This window comes from Heterodontus francisci, unplaced genomic scaffold (assembly GCF_036365525.1).
Source record: "Heterodontus francisci isolate sHetFra1 unplaced genomic scaffold, sHetFra1.hap1 HAP1_SCAFFOLD_86, whole genome shotgun sequence".
Taxonomy (NCBI): domain Eukaryota; kingdom Metazoa; phylum Chordata; class Chondrichthyes; order Heterodontiformes; family Heterodontidae; genus Heterodontus; species Heterodontus francisci.
Window position 1 is genome coordinate 4,337,486 of NW_027141093.1, and position 18,605 is coordinate 4,356,090.

Consider the following 18,605-nt stretch of genomic DNA (forward strand, 5'->3'; position numbering starts at 1 on the left):
GAGAGCCGGGGAGAAGGCACATATTGAAGCGCTGCAGTGGACTCAGCTCATGTGTGTGCACAACTCTCACTGATTCCGTCCTCTGGGAACAGTGCGGTCTAAACAGATCAGGTTAGCAGAGAAACACACAGCCCGAGAATGGCCTCTTTCTTCCTGCATTTACTCTGTTCTGGGAGCAGATTCTCATTGAGAAGTGGCGCTCAGATCACCGGAGAGAAAAAAAAAACACAATTCAAACTGTCCAAATGAAAAACAGAGAATTAACCCGGACACTTCCATTATTAAATTAATTCATCATCTCCGAACCAGTTCCCGTTAATGTACCGGGATAATCTCGGGATTTATCAAATCGAAGGCAGCGGGATTTATTAAATTGTTGATTCTGACACGCTGTAGTTCAGTTCTTCACTTAACTGGAGGGTGAGATGTGTGAGCAGAGAAACAGAGCGAAATCCAGAGAGGGAACTGAAAAGACAACTGGACAGATGTGAAACAGATCAATCCACTGTTACAATAACTCCAACTCTGATTCCCTCCTGACAGTAACCAGCCCTTTCACAGAGACTGTGGGTGGCTCTGAAAAGAGCCTTTGGTTTATGAGATGACATTTTGGCCGCTTTACTTTTTCTGGGAGCTCTTGAGCGCTGGTTTTCTTGGGCAGCATCACGGCCTGGATATTTGGCAGCACCCCGCCCTGAGCGATAGTCACCCCTCCCAGCAGCTTGTTGACCTCCTCGTCGTTGCAAACGGCCAGCTGCAGGTGTCTGGGGATGATGCGGGTCTTCTTGTTGTCCCGGGCAGCGTTACCGGCCAGCTCGAGGATTTCAGCGGTCAGATACCCGAGCACAGCAGCCAGATAGACCGGGGCTCCGGCTCCCACACGCTCAGCATAGTTGCCCTTTCTCAGGAGCCTGTGAACACGGCCCACCGGCAACTGCAGTCCAGCCCGGGAGGAGTGAGACTTGGCCTTGGCCCGAGCTTTCCCGCTGGTCTTTCCTCTTCCAGACATTTCCACAATCTCACAAATACTTTCACAAAGAATGAATAATTTCCTTAGCATTTATAATAACCAGTAGGCGGTCAGGATGGCCGAGCGGTATAAGGCGCTGCGTTTAGGTCACAGTCTCTATTGGAGGCGTGGGTTCGAATCTCACTTCTGACACCTTGTGTTTTGACTGCACTGGAGGCGTTTGGGAGCAGCGGTGAAGAGCAAAGAGAGAACAGGAAAGAACATGGACAAGCAAAATAACAATGGACCCAAAGATGTTGCATCAAAACATTAGAGGAAGAGGCAACTGAGCAAACAGCAGGGCACAGAAAAGATCAAAAATGTAACCTTTGTATCGGGGTGGAAGATGTTGCCAATATCCTTAATGAATACATTACTGTCTTCTCAAATGAGGGGTGATGCAGATATTGTCATGAAGGAGGAGGAGTGTGAAGTATTGGACGTGATAACTTAAGGAGAGAGGAAGTCTTAATGGGATGAGCATCCTTGAATGTGGATAAATCACCAGGACCAGATGAAATGTACCCCAGGCTGTTGAATGAAGCCAGGGAAGAAATAGTGGAAGGTCTGACCATCGTTTTCCAGAGGATTGGAGGTCTTGTAACGTTGCAATAAAAGCAAAATACGAGGCAGATCAAGCATGGCTGAGCCTTCAGAGTAGCGAAACAGGGCTGAATTCCCTGAACCAGTGCTACAGCTTTCAGAATAGAAGGAGCCTAGACAAACCTGATGGGTTCCACTTAAACAAAAGAGCTGGAGGTGTTGACAGTCAGAACAGATAAAATGTGGAGGAGTGTTTGAAGCAGATTCTGTGTGGTTACTGTCGTTGTACTATGGCGTTATTTCAAGGAGGTGATTCTGAATGTAATGGATCAACGTGGACCCACCCAAGGCAAAGGTCACTGAACGTGGCAACGCAGGTGGATAAGGTAGTCAAGAAGGCATACGGCATGCTTGCCTTCATCGGTCGGGGTATAGAGTATAAAAATTGGCAAGTCATGTTGCAGCTGTACAGAACCTTAGTTAGGCCACACTTAGAATATTGCCTGCAATTCTGGTCGCCACACTACCAGAAGGACGTGGAGGCTTTGGAGAGGGTACAGAAGAGGTTTACCAGGATGTTGCCTGGTCTGCAGGGCATTAGCTATGAGGAGAGGTTGGAAAAACGCAGATTGTTTTCACTGGAACGACGGAGGTGGAAGGGCGACATGATAGAGATTTACAAAGTTCTGTGTGGCATGGACAGAGTGGATAGTCAGAAGCTTTTTCCCAGGGTGGAAGAGTCAGTTACTAGGGGACATAGGTTTAAGGTGCGAGGGGCAATGTTTAGAGGGGATGTGCGAGGCAAGTTTTTTACACAGAGGGTGATGAGTGCCTGGAACTTGCTGCCAGAAAAGGTGGTGGAAGCAGATACGATAGCGACGTTTCACAGACATCTTGACAAATACATGAATAGGAAGGGAAAAAAGGGATATAGGCCACGGAAGTGCAGAAGGTGTTAGTTTAGGCAGGCATCAAGATCGGCGCAGGCTTGGAGGGCCGAATGGCCTGTTCCTGTGCTGTACTGTTCTTTGTTCTTTGTTCTAAGCTTCCCTGTGGTCCAGCCTGGTTGAATGGAACTGAAGCAAACAAATCATCCAGAAGAGGAAAAGATGTATAAGGTCATGAAAGCACAGAATTCAGATGGATGCAATACCAGATGGTATGGCAAGAGTGTAAAACAGCAACAGACTGGTGAATAAAACTTTCCCATTGAATAAGACAAGAGAAGAGAAGGGTAATAATAGTGTCAGAGGTGAGTTGTGACACTATTCACATTCCACCTTGATCTGAATAGGACTGTGGAAGGGAGTGATTGAGAAGAATAGAGGAGAAATGAAAAGAAAGGAGAAATAAACAAAAGGTCTTTTGATTTTAGAATGCTTGTTTTTGGAAATGACAGACTGTAAAGTGTATGTGTCAGAAGATATAGAGCGAAGTTGGGTATGACAAGATCACAGGAAAGTTGTGCCCTGAGACAAGGTGTGTGTTGACAGGAAAGCTGCTTTCTTTTGCACAAAATGTAATTTATTCATATAATTTGTGCAATTATATTGCAAAGCAGTTCAATTTTAATATTACATAAGGTACAATACAGATCAGTTTCCTTCAATAAAGTACATGAGGTATCTCACTATCCCTGCCAGCACAGGTTATATTTACAGTATTTACATTACACATCAAACATTCTCTGGTGCAAACAGCCCGAGGGGTTTTACACAGGTTCCAGCCCCTCGCTGTACTAGGGCCTTAGTCTGTCGCCTTTCCATTGAAGCTCCATGGTGGCTTCTCCAAGCTTTAATGCCATCCCACAGCACATATGATGGAATGTGCCAGTCTGCAACACTCGGTCATGGACAGCTCTTTGCACTGGAATACCTGTCCAACGGCCGGGCTCGTTCTCAAAAGAGAGCATTTCAAATGAACATTTCCTAAATCCGTGCTTTCTCTCTCGCAATAAGAGAACAGGATGTCTGGCAGATTCAGTGTGAGACGATAACACTGCCGGGTAAAAGCCACTTTCCAACTCCAATCTTAACACAGGAGATTCCCCAAACAGCTGCAGTAAGGTGCTGTAAACTGCTGGAAGCGCATGTGTGTGGAAATGGTGATGTTACTGAGGAGGTTTCTTGGTATAGAATGGACTGTGTTTCGGTGGGAATATTACTGAGTGTTAATTGTAGCGGGACCATATTTAAAAACTCTGTCTTTCTGGAAAGCCTTGAAAGGTCGAGTCTGGAAGGGTTTGCGTGGAGAGCTGGGTTTCGGTTCGACTGTTAATAAAGGGTTTGAAATTGGCAGCCCGGAGGAAACAGGAGGTGGAGCTGAAAGATAAGGGGCCGTTCTCTCTCTGTCTGTCACTCTGGGTGTCTCCTTCCCTCTCGCTCTCTGTTTAATCTTCACTCTTGTCTCCTCCCCTCCCTGCACTCACTCTGCCTTTCTCAGTCCGGGCGGCCTGTAAAAAAGAAGGAGGCTGACGGAATCAGTCTCTTTTATTGTGCACTGATTTGAGGCAAGAATTATCAGGGTGGCTGTTGTGGGGAAGAGACGGTCGCCCACCTCCTCCTGGAATGTGTCTTTGCAAAGCAGGTGTGGAAAGGGATGCAGTGGTTTTTGTCGAGGTTCATCCCAAGCAGCTCTAGAACACAGGAGTCTGTGCCCTACGGGCTGTTCCCAGGGACGCACACCGAGACAAACATCAACTGCTGCTGGAGGACTATCAATTCGGTGAAAGACGCCCTTTGGTCTGCCCGAAACTTGCTGGTCTTCCAGCGCAAAGAGTTGTCCACGACCGAATGTTGCAGACTGGCACATTCCAAGGTCCAGGACTACGTGGTGAGGGACGCACAAAAGCTTGGGGCAGCCACAGCAAAGGCTCAATGAGGAAAGACCACTGTGTAAGGTCCACCCACCAAGCTGAGCGGAGGGGCTGGATCCATGGGAAACCCCTCGAACCTATCGGGAAAATTTTGTGTGCTGTAAATGTAGAAATGTATATGGCATGACAATGAAATGGAAGAGTTGTGAGGCAACTCGTGATTGTATAGAAGGAAACTGATCACCTTTGCACTGTTTGTATTTTTTGACTTGATGCTGTTTTAAATTGTTTGGGAATGTAATTTTTACAGATTTTTATGAATAAAGTATATTTTGAAAAGTAAAAAAAAAAGTCTGGCAGTATACCAGAGTATGGTCCTGGTCGGCAGCATATTAGAATCCATGAGGAAAGGCATCATCACCCTCATCTACAAGCGGAAGGGGGAGGGGGCCGAAATCAGAAATTGGCGGCCCATCTCACTGCTTAACATCGACTACAAGATTCTGTCAAAAGTCATAGCCAGTCGAGTCAAGTCTGCTCTGGAGTTGGTGATTGACCCTGATCAGACCTGTACTATATTAGGCAGGAAGATCTCTGATAGTCTCGCGCTATTCAGGGATACGATCACCTATGTATGGGACAGGAGGGTGGCACCTGCCTCATCAGCCTGGACCAGGAGAAGGCTTTTGATAGGATATCGCACACCTACATGATGGACGTACTTTCCAATATGGTGTTTGGGGAGGGAATCTGCAATTGGATCAAACTGCTCTACACAAACATCAGTAGCGCAGTCTCAATCAATGGGTGGGAATCAGAAAGTTTCTCGATCCAATCTGGAGTCAGGCAGGGCTGTCCTCTCTCCCCTGTCTTGTTTGTTTGCTGTATTGAACCCTTTTCTGAGTCTATTAGGAAGAATGCGAGTATCAGAAGGGTAACAATCCCAGGCAGTGGAGGCACTCAGGTTAAAACCTCCCTGTACATGAATAACGTCGCCATTTTCTGCTTGAACCCGCTGCCTGTGCGCAGACTGATGAGCATCTGTGACCAGCTCGAACTGGCCTCGGGAGCCAATGTTAAACACGGCAAGAGCGAGGCCATGTTCTTTGGGAACTCAGCTGACCGATCCTTTGTCCCCTTCACCATTAGGTCAGACTACCTGAAGGTGCTGGGGTATGGTTTGGAAGGGCTGGGGCGTGCACCAAAACCTGGGAGGAACGAGTAGCCAGGGTACAACATAAGCTGAACATGTGGGAGCAGCGATCTCTCTCTATTGTGTCAGGTTACTGTACGTGGTGCAGGTCTGGCTCATACTGCACTCCTACACTGTGGTGATCACCTGAGCCATTTTCCGTTTCATCTGGGGATCCAAAATGGACCAGGTCCCGAGGAACACGATGTTCAATCCTCTGGAGAAGGGCGGGAAAAATGTACCCAACATCGCCCTCATCCTGATGGTTACCGTTGTGTGCGGCTGGATCAAGCTGTGTGTAGACCTCCAGTACGCAAACTCCAAGTGTCACTCCGTGCTGAGGTTCTATCTGTCCCCGGTGTTGCGAAGGATGGGCCTGGTCGCATTGCCATGGAACGCTCCATCCAGTTGGACTGTGCCGTACGTAACACCTATCCTTCATGGAAAAGTTTCTGCGGAAAAACACCTTTGACCACCAATCCATCAGGCACTGGTCTGCACAGAATGTTCTCAAGACCCTATGGGAAAAGAAGATGGTGGATCCTGTCGGATGGTTTCCCGAGCAGACTTCCAAAGTCATTTGGCGGAATGCCCCATCACCAGAACTTTCAAACAAGCACCAAGATGTAGCTTGGCTGATGGTGAGAAGAGCCCTCCCCGTCGGATCCTTCCTGCATGCCCGAAGTCTCACCCCCTCTGCACAATGCCCTCGAGATGGCTGTGGTGGGGAAGAGATGGTTGCCCACCTCTTTCTGGAATGTGTCTTTGCAAAGCAGGTGTGGAAAGAGATGCAATGGTTTTTGTCGAGGTTCATCCCAAGCAGCTCTGTAGCACAGGGGTCTGTGCTCTACGGGCTGTTCCCAGGGACGCACACCGAGATAAACATCAACTGCTGCTGGAAGACTATCAATTCGTTGAAAGATGCTCTTTGCTCTGCCCGAAACTTGCTGGTCTTCCAGCGCAAAGAGTTGTCCACGACCGAATGTTGCAGACTGGCACATTCCAAGGTCCAGGACTACGTGGTGAGGGACGCACAAAAGCTTGGGGCAGCCACAGCAAAGGCTCAATGAGGAAAGACCACTGTGTAAGGTCCACCCACCAAGCTGAGCGGAGGGGCTGGATCCATGGGAAACCCCTCGAACCTATCGGGAAAATTTTGTGTGCTGTAAATGTAGAAATGTATATGGCATGACAATGAAATGGAAGAGTTGTGAGGCAACTCGTGATTGTATAGAAGGAAACTGATCACCTTTGCACTGTTTGTATTTTTTGACTTGATGCTGTTTTAAATTGTTTGGGAATGTAATTTTTACAGATTTTTATGAATAAAGTATATTTTGAAAAGTAAAAAAAAAAGTCTGGCAGTATACCAGAGTATGGTCCTGGTCGGCAGCATATTAGAATCCATGAGGAAAGGCATCATCACCCTCATCTACAAGCGGAAGGGGGAGGGGGCCGAAATCAGAAATTGGCGGCCCATCTCACTGCTTAACATCGACTACAAGATTCTGTCAAAAGTCATAGCCAGTCGAGTCAAGTCTGCTCTGGAGTTGGTGATTGACCCTGATCAGACCTGTACTATACCAGGCAGGAAGATCTCTGATAGTCTCGCGCTACTCAGGGATACGATCACCTATGTATGGGACAGGAGGGTGGCACCTGCCTCATCAGCCTGGACCAGGAGAAGGCTTTTGATAGGATATCGCACACCTACATGATGGACGTACTTTCCAATATGGTGTTTGGGGAGGGAATCTGCAATTGGATCAAACTGCTCTACACAAACATCAGTAGCGCAGTCTCAATCAATGGGTGGGAATCAGAAAGTTTCTCGATCCAATCTGGTGTCAGGCAGGGCTGTCCTCTCTCCCCTGTCTTGTTTGTTTGCAGTATTGAACCCTTTTCTGAGTCTATTAGGAAGAATGCGAGTATCAGAAGGGTAACAATCCCAGGCAGTTTAGGCACGCAGGTTAAAACCTCCCTGTACATGAATGACGTCGCTATTTTCTGCTTGAACCCGCTGCCTGTGCGCAGACTGATGAGCATCTGTGACCAGCTCGAACTGGCCTCGGGAGCCAATGTTAAACACGGCAAGAGCGAGGCCATGTTCTTTGGGAACTCAGCTGACCGATCCTTTGTCCCCTTCACCATTAGGTCAGACTACCTGAAGGTGCTGGGGTATGGTTCGGAAGGGCTGGGGCGTGCACCAAAACCTGGGAGGAACGAGTAGCCAGGGTACAACATAAGCTGAACATGTGGGAGCAGCGATCTCTCTCCATTGTGTCAGGTTACTGTACGTGGTGCAGGTCTGGCTCATACTGCACTCCTGCACTGTGGTGATCACCTGAGCAATTTTCCGTTTCATCTGGGGATCCAAAATGGACCAGGTCCCGAGGAACACGTTGTTCAATCCTCTGGAGAAGGGCGGGAAAAATGTACCCAACATCGCCCTCATCCTGATGGCTACCGTTGTGTGCGGCTGGATCAAGCTGAGTGTAGACCTCCAGTACGCAAACTCCAAGTGTCACTCCGTGCTGAGGTTCTATCTTCCCCGGTGTTGCGAAGGATGGGCCTGGTCATATTGCCGTGGAACGCTCCATCCAGTTGGACTGTGCCGTACGTAACACCTATCCTTCATGGAAACGTTTCTGTGGAAAAACACCTTTGACCACCAATCCATCAGGCACTGGTCTGCACAGAATGTTCTCAAGACCCTATGGGAAAAGAAGATGGTGGATCCTGTCGGATGGTTTCCCGAGCAGACTTCCAAAGTCATTTGGCGGAATGCCCCATCACCAGAACTTTCAAACAAGCACCAAGATGTAGCTTGGCTGATGGTGAGAAGAGCCCTCCCCGTCAGATCCTTCCTGCATGCCCGAAGTCTCACCCCCTCTGCACAATGCCCTCGAGATGGCTGTGGTGGGGAAGAGATGGTTTCCCACCTCTTTCTGGAATGTGTCTTTGCAAAGCAGGTGTGGAAAGAGATGCAATGGTTTTTGTCGAGGTTCATCCCAAGCAGCTCTGTAGCACAGGGGTCTGTGCTCTACGGGCTGTTCCCAGGGACGCACACCGAGATAAACATCAACTGCTGCTGGAAGACTATCAATTCGTTGAAAGATGATCTTTGCTCTGCCCGAAACTTGCTGGTCTTCCAGCGCAAAGAGTTGTCCACGACCGAATGTTGCAGACTGGCACATTCCAAGGTCCAGGACTACGTGGTGAGGGACGCACAAAAGCTTGGGGCAGCCACAGCAAAGGCTCAATGAGGAAAGACCACTGTGTAAGGTCCACCCACCAAGCTGAGCGGAGGGGCTGGATCCATGGGAAACCCCTCGAACCTATCGGGAAAATTTTGTGTGCTGTAAATGTAGAAATGTATATGGCATGACAATGAAATGGAAGAGTTGTGAGGCAACTCGTGATTGTATAGAAGGAAACTGATCACCTTTGCACTGTTTGTATTTTTTGACTTGATGCTGTTTTAAATTGTTTGGGAATGTAATTTTTACAGATTTTTATGAATAAAGTATATTTTGAAAAGTAAAAAAAAAAAGTCGAGTATGGTCCTGGTCGGCAGCATATGAGAATCCATGAGGAAAGGCATCATCACCCTCATCTGCAAGCGGAAGGGGGAGGGGGCCGAAATCAGAAATTGGCGGCCCATCTCACTGCTTAACATCGACTACAAGATTCTGTCAAAAGTCATAGCCAGTCGAGTCAAGTCTGCTCTGGAGTTGGTGATTGACCCTGATCAGACCTGTACTATATTAGGCAGGAAGATCTCTGATAGTCTCGCGCTACTCAGGGATACGATCACCTATGTATGGGACAGGAGGGTGGCACCTGCCTCATCAGCCTGGACCAGGAGAAGGCTTTTGATAGGATATCGCACACCTACATGATGGACGTACTTTCCAATATGGTGTTTGGGGAGTGAATCTGCAATTGGATCAAACTGCTCTACACAAACATCAGTAGCGCAATCTCAATCAATGGGTGGGAATCAGAAAGTTTCTCGATCCAATCTGGAGTCAGGCAGGGCTGTCCTCTCTCCCCTGTCTTGTTTGTTTGCTGTATTGAACCCTTTTCTGAGTCTATTAGGAAGAATGCGAGTATCAGAAGGGTAACAATCCCAGGCAGTGGAGGCACTCAGGTTAAAACCTCCCTGTACATGAATGACGTCGCCATTTTCTGCTTGAACCCGCTGCCTGTGCGCAGACTGATGAGCATCTGTGACCAGCTCGAACTGGCCTCGGGAGCCAATGTTAAACACGGCAAGAGCGAGGCCATGTTCTTTGGGAACTCAGCTGACCGATCCTTTGTCCCCTTCACCATTAGGTCAGACTACCTGAAGGTGCTGGGGTATGGTTCGGAAGGGCTGGGGCGTGCACCAAAACCTGGGAGGAACGAGTAGCCAGGGTACAACATAAGCTGAACATATGGGAGCAGCGATCTCTCTCCATTGTGTCAGGTTACTGTACGTGGTGCAGGTCTGGCTCATACTGCACTCCTACACTGTGGTGATCACCTGAGCCATTTTCCGCTTCATCTGGGGATCCAAAATGGACCAGGTCCCGAGGGACACGATGTTCAAACCTCTGGAGAAGGGCGGGAAAAATGTACCCAACATCGCCCTCATCCTGATGGCTACCGTTGTGTGCGGCTGGATCAAGCTGTGTGTGGACCTCCAGTACGCAAACTCCAAGTGTCACTCCGTGCTGAGGTTCTATCTGTCCCCGGTGTTGCGAAGGATGGGCCTGGTCATATTGCCGTGGAACGCTCCATCCAGTTGGACTGTGCCGTACGTAACACCTATCCTTCATGGAAAAGTTTCTACGGAAAAACACCTTTGACCACCAATCCATCAGGCACTGGTCTGCACAGAATGTTCTCAAGACCCTATGGGAAAAGAAGATGGTGGATCCTGTCGGATGGTTTCCCGAGCAGACTTCCAAAGTCATTTGGCGGAATGCCCCATCACCAGAACTTTCAAACAAGCACCAAGATGTAGCTTGGCTGATGGTGAGAAGAGCCCTCCCCGTCAGATCCTTCCTGCATGCCCGAAGTCTCACCCCCTCTGCACAATGCCCTCGAGATGGCTGTGGTGGGGAAGAGATGGTTGCCCACCTCTTTCTGGAATGTGTCTTTGCAAAGCAGGTGTGGAAAGAGATGCAATGGTTTTTGTCGAGGTTCATCCCAAGCAGCTCTGTAGCACAGGGGTCTGTGCTCTACTGGCTGTTCCCAGGGACGCACACCGAGATAAACATCAACTGCTGCTGGAAGACTATCAATTCGTTCAAAGATGCTCTTTGCTCTGCCCGAAACTTGCTGGTCTTCCAGCGCAAAGAGTTGTCCACGACCGAATGTTGCAGACTGGCACATTCCAAGGTCCAGGACTACGTGCTGAGGGACGCAGTAAAGCTTGGGGCAGCTGCAGCAAAGGCTCAATGGGGAAAGATCACAGTGTAAGGTCCCCCCACCTTAGTGAACTGAGGGGCTGGATCCATGGGAAACCCCTCGAACTGTAGCCAGAAATTATTTGTTTGCTCTAAAATGTACATGGCATGAGAAATGAAATGGAAGGGTTGTGAGGCAACTCACTCCTGTATTGAAGGAAACTGATCTCCTTTCCACTCTTTGTATTGTTTGACTTGGTGCTTTTTGGAACTGTTTTGTAATGTATTTTTTTTACAGATTTTTATGAAGAAAGTATATTTTGGAAATTAATAAAAGAAAGTCTGGCAGAGGTAAAGGAGGCAAAGGACGGGGCAAAGGCGGAGCAAAGCGGCACCGCAAAGTGCTTCGTGATAATATCCAAGGCATCACCAAACCAAAAATCCGCCGCCTGGCTCGCCGTGGCGGGGTCAAGCGGATCTCGGGTTTGATCGATGAGGAGACTGGCGGGGTGTTGAAGATTTTCCTGGAGAATGTGATCAGGGATGCGGTCACCGACACTGAGCACGCCAAGCGCAAGACGGTCACTGCCATGGATGTGGTGTTCGCTCTGAAACGGCAGGGCCGCACAACTCGACCCTTTCCAGCAAACACACAACAAAGGCTCTTCGAAGAGCCACCCACCGTCTCACAGAGAGAGCAGTGACCTGGAAACGGGAGCTGGGATAGGCTGTTCAGAACTGTCTGGAATAAATCTGTGCTGTATTCGGGTATAAAACTGGAATCCCCGAAATTGACATTTCATTTGCAGCAAGGATGTGCAGTGGATTTGATTTTCTAAACGGGCTGTGTAAACAGTGCCCGAGGCTCTGCAGTTAGTTATTTCCCCCGTCCACACATGACCTCAGTGCAAAGCCACATCACTCCTCCAGAATCACTCATTGTTTTCATAGAATTTCAAAATGATTTCGCTGCAATGAGGGAATCCGGGAGTTCTGCAGCAGCCGTTGAATCGGTCACTGGAACCAGACCCACTTGTGATGTTACTTTTCACGAGACGGTGTTTCCTGCACTGAAACTGACAGGGTTTGTGAAACTGATCAGTTTCAGCTCATTCATTCAGGGACCTGGAATTCCCGCAGTTTGAGCCCGCGCGAACCCATGCCCACTTCTGATTGGTCACCCTCTTCCCATTCGCATTTCTTAACCAATCGCAGAGCCTCGAATTAGGGAAAATGCAGCAAATCATTGGCTTAAATTGTCGAAATTGGCAGAACGTTTGAATTCGAAAAAGGCGCCAATTTCAGTGTCGGCAAAAAGCGAATTACTGGAAAATCTATTTAAAGTTGTTCGTAAAATATTTTCCACCAACCTTTAAAAACCTTTCTTTATTCCGCTATTATCGCCACAAATTCCTGGCGCTATTTTACGCACAGCTTTAACCTCTCATTTCCCCCCCCACTGCTTATCTGTAACCGGCGGTAAAAGACTCCATTCAGCAATCCTTCAGGGACCAATAACTCAAACTCGGTGTGAAAAGGAATAAATTATACTATTGGTAGTTCCCCTTCACACAGGGATCAGGGGAACAGTGAGAAGCCACTGACATAGTTGCTCATAAACATTTTAAATAGTTCCTATTCTGTTCTGTTACTGACATGCTGGAATCAGACAGTAATCAGCCCTTTCACAGAGACTGTGGGTGGCTCTGAAAAGAGTCTTTGGTTTATTAGATGACATTTTGTCTGTTTTGCTTTTTCTGGGAGCTCTGAGCGCTGGTTTTCCTGGGTAGCACCCCGCCCTGAGCGATGGTCACCCCTCCCAGCAGCTTGTTGAGCTCCTCGTCGTTGCGGACAGCCAGCTGCAGGTGTCTGGGGATGATGCGGGTCTTCTTGTTGTCCCGGGCCGCGTTACCGGCCAGCTCGAGGATTTCAGCTGTCAGATACTCGAGCACAGCAGCCAGATCGACCGGGGCTCCGGCACCCAAATGCTCAGCATAGTTGCCCTTTCTCAGGAGCCTGTGAACACAGCCCACCGGGAACTGCAGTCCAGCCCGGGAGGAGCGGGACTTGGCCTTGGACCGAGCTTCCCTGCCGGTCTTTCCTCTTCCAGACATTTCCACAATCTCACAAATACTTTCATAAATGGATAATTTCCGCAGCATTTACTTTACTTAAAGACTGAGAACTCTCCTCAATGGTCGGTACTTAATTCACCTCATTTGCCTATATTCTTCACCAATCAGGTCACTGACCAACAGAAGAGGGCGGGATTTACCCGCCACGACATCAGAAGCAGAGAATTTGTCAATTTCAAAAAGCCCGCCAATTTCATCGTCGGAAAGGAGCGGATTAAAATAAATGTCATCCTTAGTCAAAGATTTAAAGTCCCTTCTCTTGATTTTGTTTTATTCAACTTGTAAAATGTTATTTAAATTGTGACTCATTCTACAATCGCTTTCAAACTGTCACGGGTGGGGCATTCATTGGCCTGAAGTGAAATACTCAGTTTAGCTTTGAATCAGAGCCCAGTGTCCTTCTCTGAAAAGAGGGAGCCGGATCAAGTCCTCAAACGGCCCTTAACTTGCTCTACAATAATCCCATCCCAGGCTGTTACACTGCGGAGAGTTGCTGTTAATAAAATGATTAATCAGTGAAGGGATGAAGGTCTAATCCTTACCGCTGAAATCAGCTGTTAATGCGGTCATTCAGGGGCTGTGAAAAACGAGAATAAGAGCAGCTTTAAGCAAAACAAGTGAAGGCGGGTGATCAGATTATGGGTTCATGTTCGGTTAATAACAGGAGATACAAACACAGCATTGGGATCGTTATCATATTATACATTGTCTTCAAGTGATTTCATAGAGATGTCGGATGCAGCTTTTTCAGAGATTGTTGGTGGCTCTTAAAAGAGCCGTTGTGTTTGATCTGTTTTTCAGTCCATTGTGCAGTTTCACTTGGAGCTGACGTACTTGGTCCCTTCCGACACGGCGTGCTTGGCCAGCTCCCTGGGCAGCAGCAGGCGCACGGCGGTCTGGATCTCCCGGAGCTGATGGTTGTTGTAAGGGGCCAGGCGGGAAGCATCACCCGCGATACGCTCGAAAACATCGTTCACAAACGAGTTCATGATGCTCATGGCCTTGGAGGAGATGCCGGTCTCGGGGTGAACCTGCTTCATCACTTTGTAGATGTAGATGGAGTAACTCTCCTTCCTGCACTTCTTGCCGCCCTTTGTTGATGGTTTATTTAAGGTTTTCTTGGCGCCCTTCTTAGGAGCTGCTTTCTTCTCTTTTTTTATTTCCAAAATAGACTTTATTCATAAAAATCTGTTAAAAATACATTGCCAAAGTGTTTCAAACAGCACCAAAAAATACAAACATTGCAAGGGAGATCAGGTTCCTTCAGCACAATCATGAGTTGCTTCACAACCCTTCCATTTCACATTTGTCATGCCAATTACATTTTTACATTTACAGCAAATGAAAATTTTCCCGATACAGTTCGAGGGGTTTCCCAGGGGTACAGCCCCTCAGTTCAGCTTGGTGGGGGGACCTTACCATTTTCAGTTTCAGATACAGAAATAAACCAAACCCCTTCCGAATGCGGATTAAATAGACAATCCCACACCTCTATGCTAATGAGGGATGGGAGAAAGTAAAGATTGTGATTGGGTGATTGGCAGTGATGTCACAATAGTTTTATATCTGCAACCAATCGCAAACTGCATTCAGGAATTCCATTTCCCAAAGACTCTCTCCAGCCCCAGTTTCTATTGAAAAATCCACAGGGAAATGACGCCTGGCTGCGAGGGTCTCTTATTCTCAGCCTCTAAGTTGAGCGCATTGTTGGGCGGAAATATTTATTCAGGCAGTTTCAACAGCTCAGAGCCGACACTGGGTTAGAAACGAGAAATGGGAATACGGGTCACAAACAGGGAGTTTATGCTGAACCTTTATAAATCTCACTGGTTATCGGCCTCAGCTGCAGCATTGTGTCTAATTCTAGGTTCCACATTTTAGCAGGGATATCAAGGCCTGAGAGAGAGTGCAGAGGAGATTGACTAGAATGGCACTAGAGATGCGTGAAAGAATAGTAAAGCTAGGGTCGTTCTTCTTGGTGCAGAGATGTTAATGTAATATTTAATAGTTGTGTTCTACATTGTAATGGGTTTAAGAGGAACTGTTCCCACTGGCAGAAGGGTCTGTAACCAATGGACACAGAATTGTTAAAAGAATCAGGGGAAGATGAGGTGATATTTTAGCACGCGTTCTGATGATCAGAAATGTACTGCTTGAAAAGGGAGGTGAAAACAGATTCAACAATAACTTTCCTGAGGGAATTGGATCATTATTTGATGGGGACATTACAGGGCAATGTGAAAATGACAGGGAGGTGGGACTGATTGGATAGATCTTTCAAAGAGCAGCACAATTGTTCAAATGAACTCTTTCCGTGTTGTACAATTGTGATTATTGCTGTTCAGAAACATCCTGACACATCCTGAAACATCATGTCGCCTTTCAGTTCACCAGTTTTAAACACCTGGAACTGAGCTGAGTATTCTATTGGCTGTGATTATAGCATCAGAGACCAAAAGACAGCGGCCCAGTTCCAAAGTCCACAGAAAGACTCAATGTATTGCTCCATGTGAGCGATGCTGTTAGAGCAGTGAGCATAGCTGCTTTCCAAACAGCTGGAATAAAAACAGAAAATGCTGGAAATACTCAGCAGGTCAGACAGCATCTGTGGAGAGAGAACATAGTTAAGGTTTCAGGTCAATGACCTTCCAAGCAGCTGTGCCCGGGTTTGATTCCCATCCATTACAGTTTGGCGTTCCTTAAATTCCTCAGATGAGAAACTGAAAGATAGGAACGGAGTTGGGTGCTGTCTCAAAGGAATTTTGTTTCCCAAACCAAGAAGTGTATAATATGAATAAACATATTTCCAACACTGATTTCCTTCAAATTATAGTTAAATTGAACTCTGATTTTACACCTTTTTATTGATAATTATTATTTAACCTGAATCATACAGTGGACTCAGAATAGAATTACTCAGATTCATTTTCCCACAGCTATTCCCGTTCCTTATAAGAAACAATTCCTGGATTCTGGAAGCTGTGGATTGGAGGGTAACAAACATATCCACACTATTCAAGAAAGGAAGGATAGAGAAAGCAAGGAACTAGAGGCCAGTTTGCCTGACAGCAGCAATATGCTACAATCTATTATTACAGACATGGTAAAGGGTGATGTGGAATATCAGAATATGGTTGGGAAGAGTCAACATTGATTTATTAAAAGGAAATTGTCAATGACAAACTTATTAGAATTTGTTGATGTTGTAACTGTCAGGGTAGATAAGGGGAACCAGTGGATGTAGTCTGTTTGGATTTTCAAAAAGCATTCGATAAGTTATCAAACAAGTGGTTATTACACCAATGTAGGTCCCATGCAATTTGGGGATAATATATTAGTATAGATTGAGTAGTAGTTAACAGACAAAAAACAGAGAGCAGGAATAACCGAGTCATTTTCGGCAGGAAAGCTGTAGGTAGTGGGATACTGCAAGGATTGGTGCTCGGGACTCAGTTATTTCCATTCTGTATCAATGACTTTGATGAGGTGACCGAATGTAATGTTATCCATGTTTGCCGATGATATAAAGTGAGGTGGCAAAGTAAACTGTGAGGAGGATGCAAAGGGGGAAAAAAGGGATTTAGACAGACTAAGTATGTGGGCAAGAATGTGAGAGATGGAATATAATGGGGAGAAGTGTAAAGTTACACACTTTGGCAGGAAAACAGCAATACAGAACATTTTTGAAATTAGTGAGAGACTGGGAAATGTTTACATTCAGAGGGACCCAAGTGTCCTTGTCCAGGAATCACAGAATGTTAACGTGCAGGTACTCAACCAATTAGGAAAGCAAATGATATGTTTGTTTTATTGCAAAGAGATTAGAGTATGAGTATTTATTGCAATTATACAGCGTGAGATCACATTTGGAGTGCTGTGCTGTTTTGGTCCCCTTATCTAAGAAAGGATATACTTTCCTTAGAGGGAGTACAGAGACGTGCCACTAGGCTGCTTCCCAGGATGAGGGGATTGTCCTATGAGAAGAGATTGAATAGACTAGGCCTCTATTCCCCAGAATTCAGAAGAGTGAGAGGTAATCTCACTGGCAGATAAAATGCTCAGTTGCTTGACATGGTAAATGCTGGGAGGATGTTTCCTTTCGCTGGGCAATCTGGAATGAAGGGTTACACTCTCAGTGTAAAGGCCTTGGTCATATTTGACTGAGAAGAGGAGATTTTTTTTCAGTCAAAGGGTTATGAATCTTTTGAATTCTCTATCCCAGAGAGCTCTGGATGCTCAATCATTGTGCATATTCAAGAGAGATCGATAGGTTTTTGGATACTAAGGGAATCACGGGGGCTGTGCCAGTGTGGTAAGATGGAGTTGAGGTAGGAGAACAGCTGTTATATTATTGAATGGTGGAACTATTTCGATGGGCAGAGTGGCCACTCCTGATCTTATTTCTTATGCAAACTTTCATTCCCTCCCAGGGATTGTTTTATTCTTCAAAAAGAGAAATACTGCAGCCGCTAGAAATCTGAATAACAGAAGATTCTGGAAACACTCAGCAGTTCCAGCAGTAGCTGCGGAGAGAGGAAGGGAGGAGCAATGTTTCAGGTCTATAGAAGGGTCACAGAACTGGACCATTAACCCGAGCTTCTCTTCTCCACAGTTGTTTCTGGACTGGCTGAGTGTTTCCAGTATTTTAGCTTTTTTTCTTTCTATATGTTATCTCTTTCCCTTTTGACTGTTTGCTGTGAAACTTTCAGCATTGTGCTCAGTTCTTTGTGCAGTTCTGTTTTCTTTATTTGAAGTAATGCAAATAGTATCCGGAAAAATCAGACAGAAATACTGCTCAATGTAGTGTAATATATAACAGGGCACATTTACAAATATCAGATCAATGTAGTAAACATTTTTATTAAGAATTGATTACTTTTATTTTCAGTATAAAAATGTGAAGCAATATGAGTTTATTACAAAGTTTATTACCTCACATTACCTGTTTATTAACCCTGACAGACTGTGCCAATTTCTGCTTCTATGTTGCAGTTCTCACTTTCAGCTAGCAAATGTCAGCAATCTGTGATACAGTACAGATCAGACAGTCAAAACAACATGCAATAATTGTTCAGATTATGTAGGACAGGTGGGATTTAGAAATACTGGGAATGGAGATGAGTTGTTATTACACTGAGTTTGCCCAAAGATTAGAGACACCATTGTGGCAAATCAGTCTGTTGTCCAGTACATGAGAATGAGAATCATTCTGTATTTGTGGCTATCTGTAAGTCTCTATTACTGAGTGGGAGTGTGGGATTCATGCTGCATTGGTCAGTCTCTGGTACAAAGTGTGATATTCACTCTGAATGTATAAGGCTCTGGAACTGTTTGTGTGTGTGGAATTCATTCTGTATCTGTCAATCTCTGGTACTATATGTGAATGTGGCATATATGTTATAGCTCTCAGTGTCACTGTATGTGTGTGTGGGTTTCATTTTGATATCTGTCAGTCTCTGTTTCTGTACACGACTGTCAGATTCATACTGTGCCAAAATGTCCCTGATGCTGTATG

General features: G+C 46.3%; 2 protein-coding genes and 1 non-coding gene across 3 annotated transcripts; 1 reads left to right on the forward strand and 2 right to left on the reverse strand.

Annotated features, from left to right (window-relative positions):
* The first annotated feature begins 1,079 nt into the window (after positions 1–1,079).
* trnal-uag (transfer RNA leucine (anticodon UAG)) lies at positions 1,080–1,162 on the forward strand. The gene has a single exon. It is a non-coding gene; the product is annotated as a tRNA-Leu (tRNA).
* A 4,488-nt stretch (positions 1,163–5,650) lies between these two features.
* Positions 5,651–13,069, reverse strand: LOC137362018 (histone H2A-like). The gene is made up of 3 exons (XM_068026602.1): positions 12,746–13,069; positions 10,041–10,157; positions 5,651–5,776 (listed from the first exon to the last, which is right to left on the reverse strand). The coding sequence occupies exons 1-3, from the start codon at positions 13,067–13,069 to the stop codon at positions 5,651–5,653; spliced, it is 567 nt and encodes a 188-aa protein (XP_067882703.1).
* An 836-nt stretch (positions 13,070–13,905) lies between these two features.
* LOC137362020 (histone H2B 7-like) lies at positions 13,906–14,130 on the reverse strand. The gene has a single exon (XM_068026605.1). The coding sequence runs from the start codon at positions 14,128–14,130 to the stop codon at positions 13,906–13,908; it is 225 nt and encodes a 74-aa protein (XP_067882706.1).
* Positions 14,131–18,605: the final 4,475 nt, after the last annotated feature.

What these genes read in the sequence shown, in the direction of transcription:
- LOC137362018 (XM_068026602.1), bottom strand. Translation starts at nt 13,069, where the DNA reads ATGTCTGGAAGAGGAAAGACCGGCAGGGAAGCTCGGTCCAAGGCCAAG. An exon ending in CCATCGCTCAGGGCGGGGTG is followed by an intron (nt 10,158 to 12,745) that starts CTACCCAGGAAA and finishes GCCCTTCTCCAG; the next exon opens with AGGTTTGAACATCGTGTCCC. An exon ending in ATGAGCCAGACCTGCACCAC is followed by an intron (nt 5,777 to 10,040) that starts GTACAGTAACCT and finishes GCCCTTCTCCAG; the next exon opens with AGGATTGAACATCGTGTTCC.
- LOC137362020 (XM_068026605.1), bottom strand. Translation starts at nt 14,130, where the DNA reads ATGAAGCAGGTTCACCCCGAGACCGGCATCTCCTCCAAGGCCATGAGC.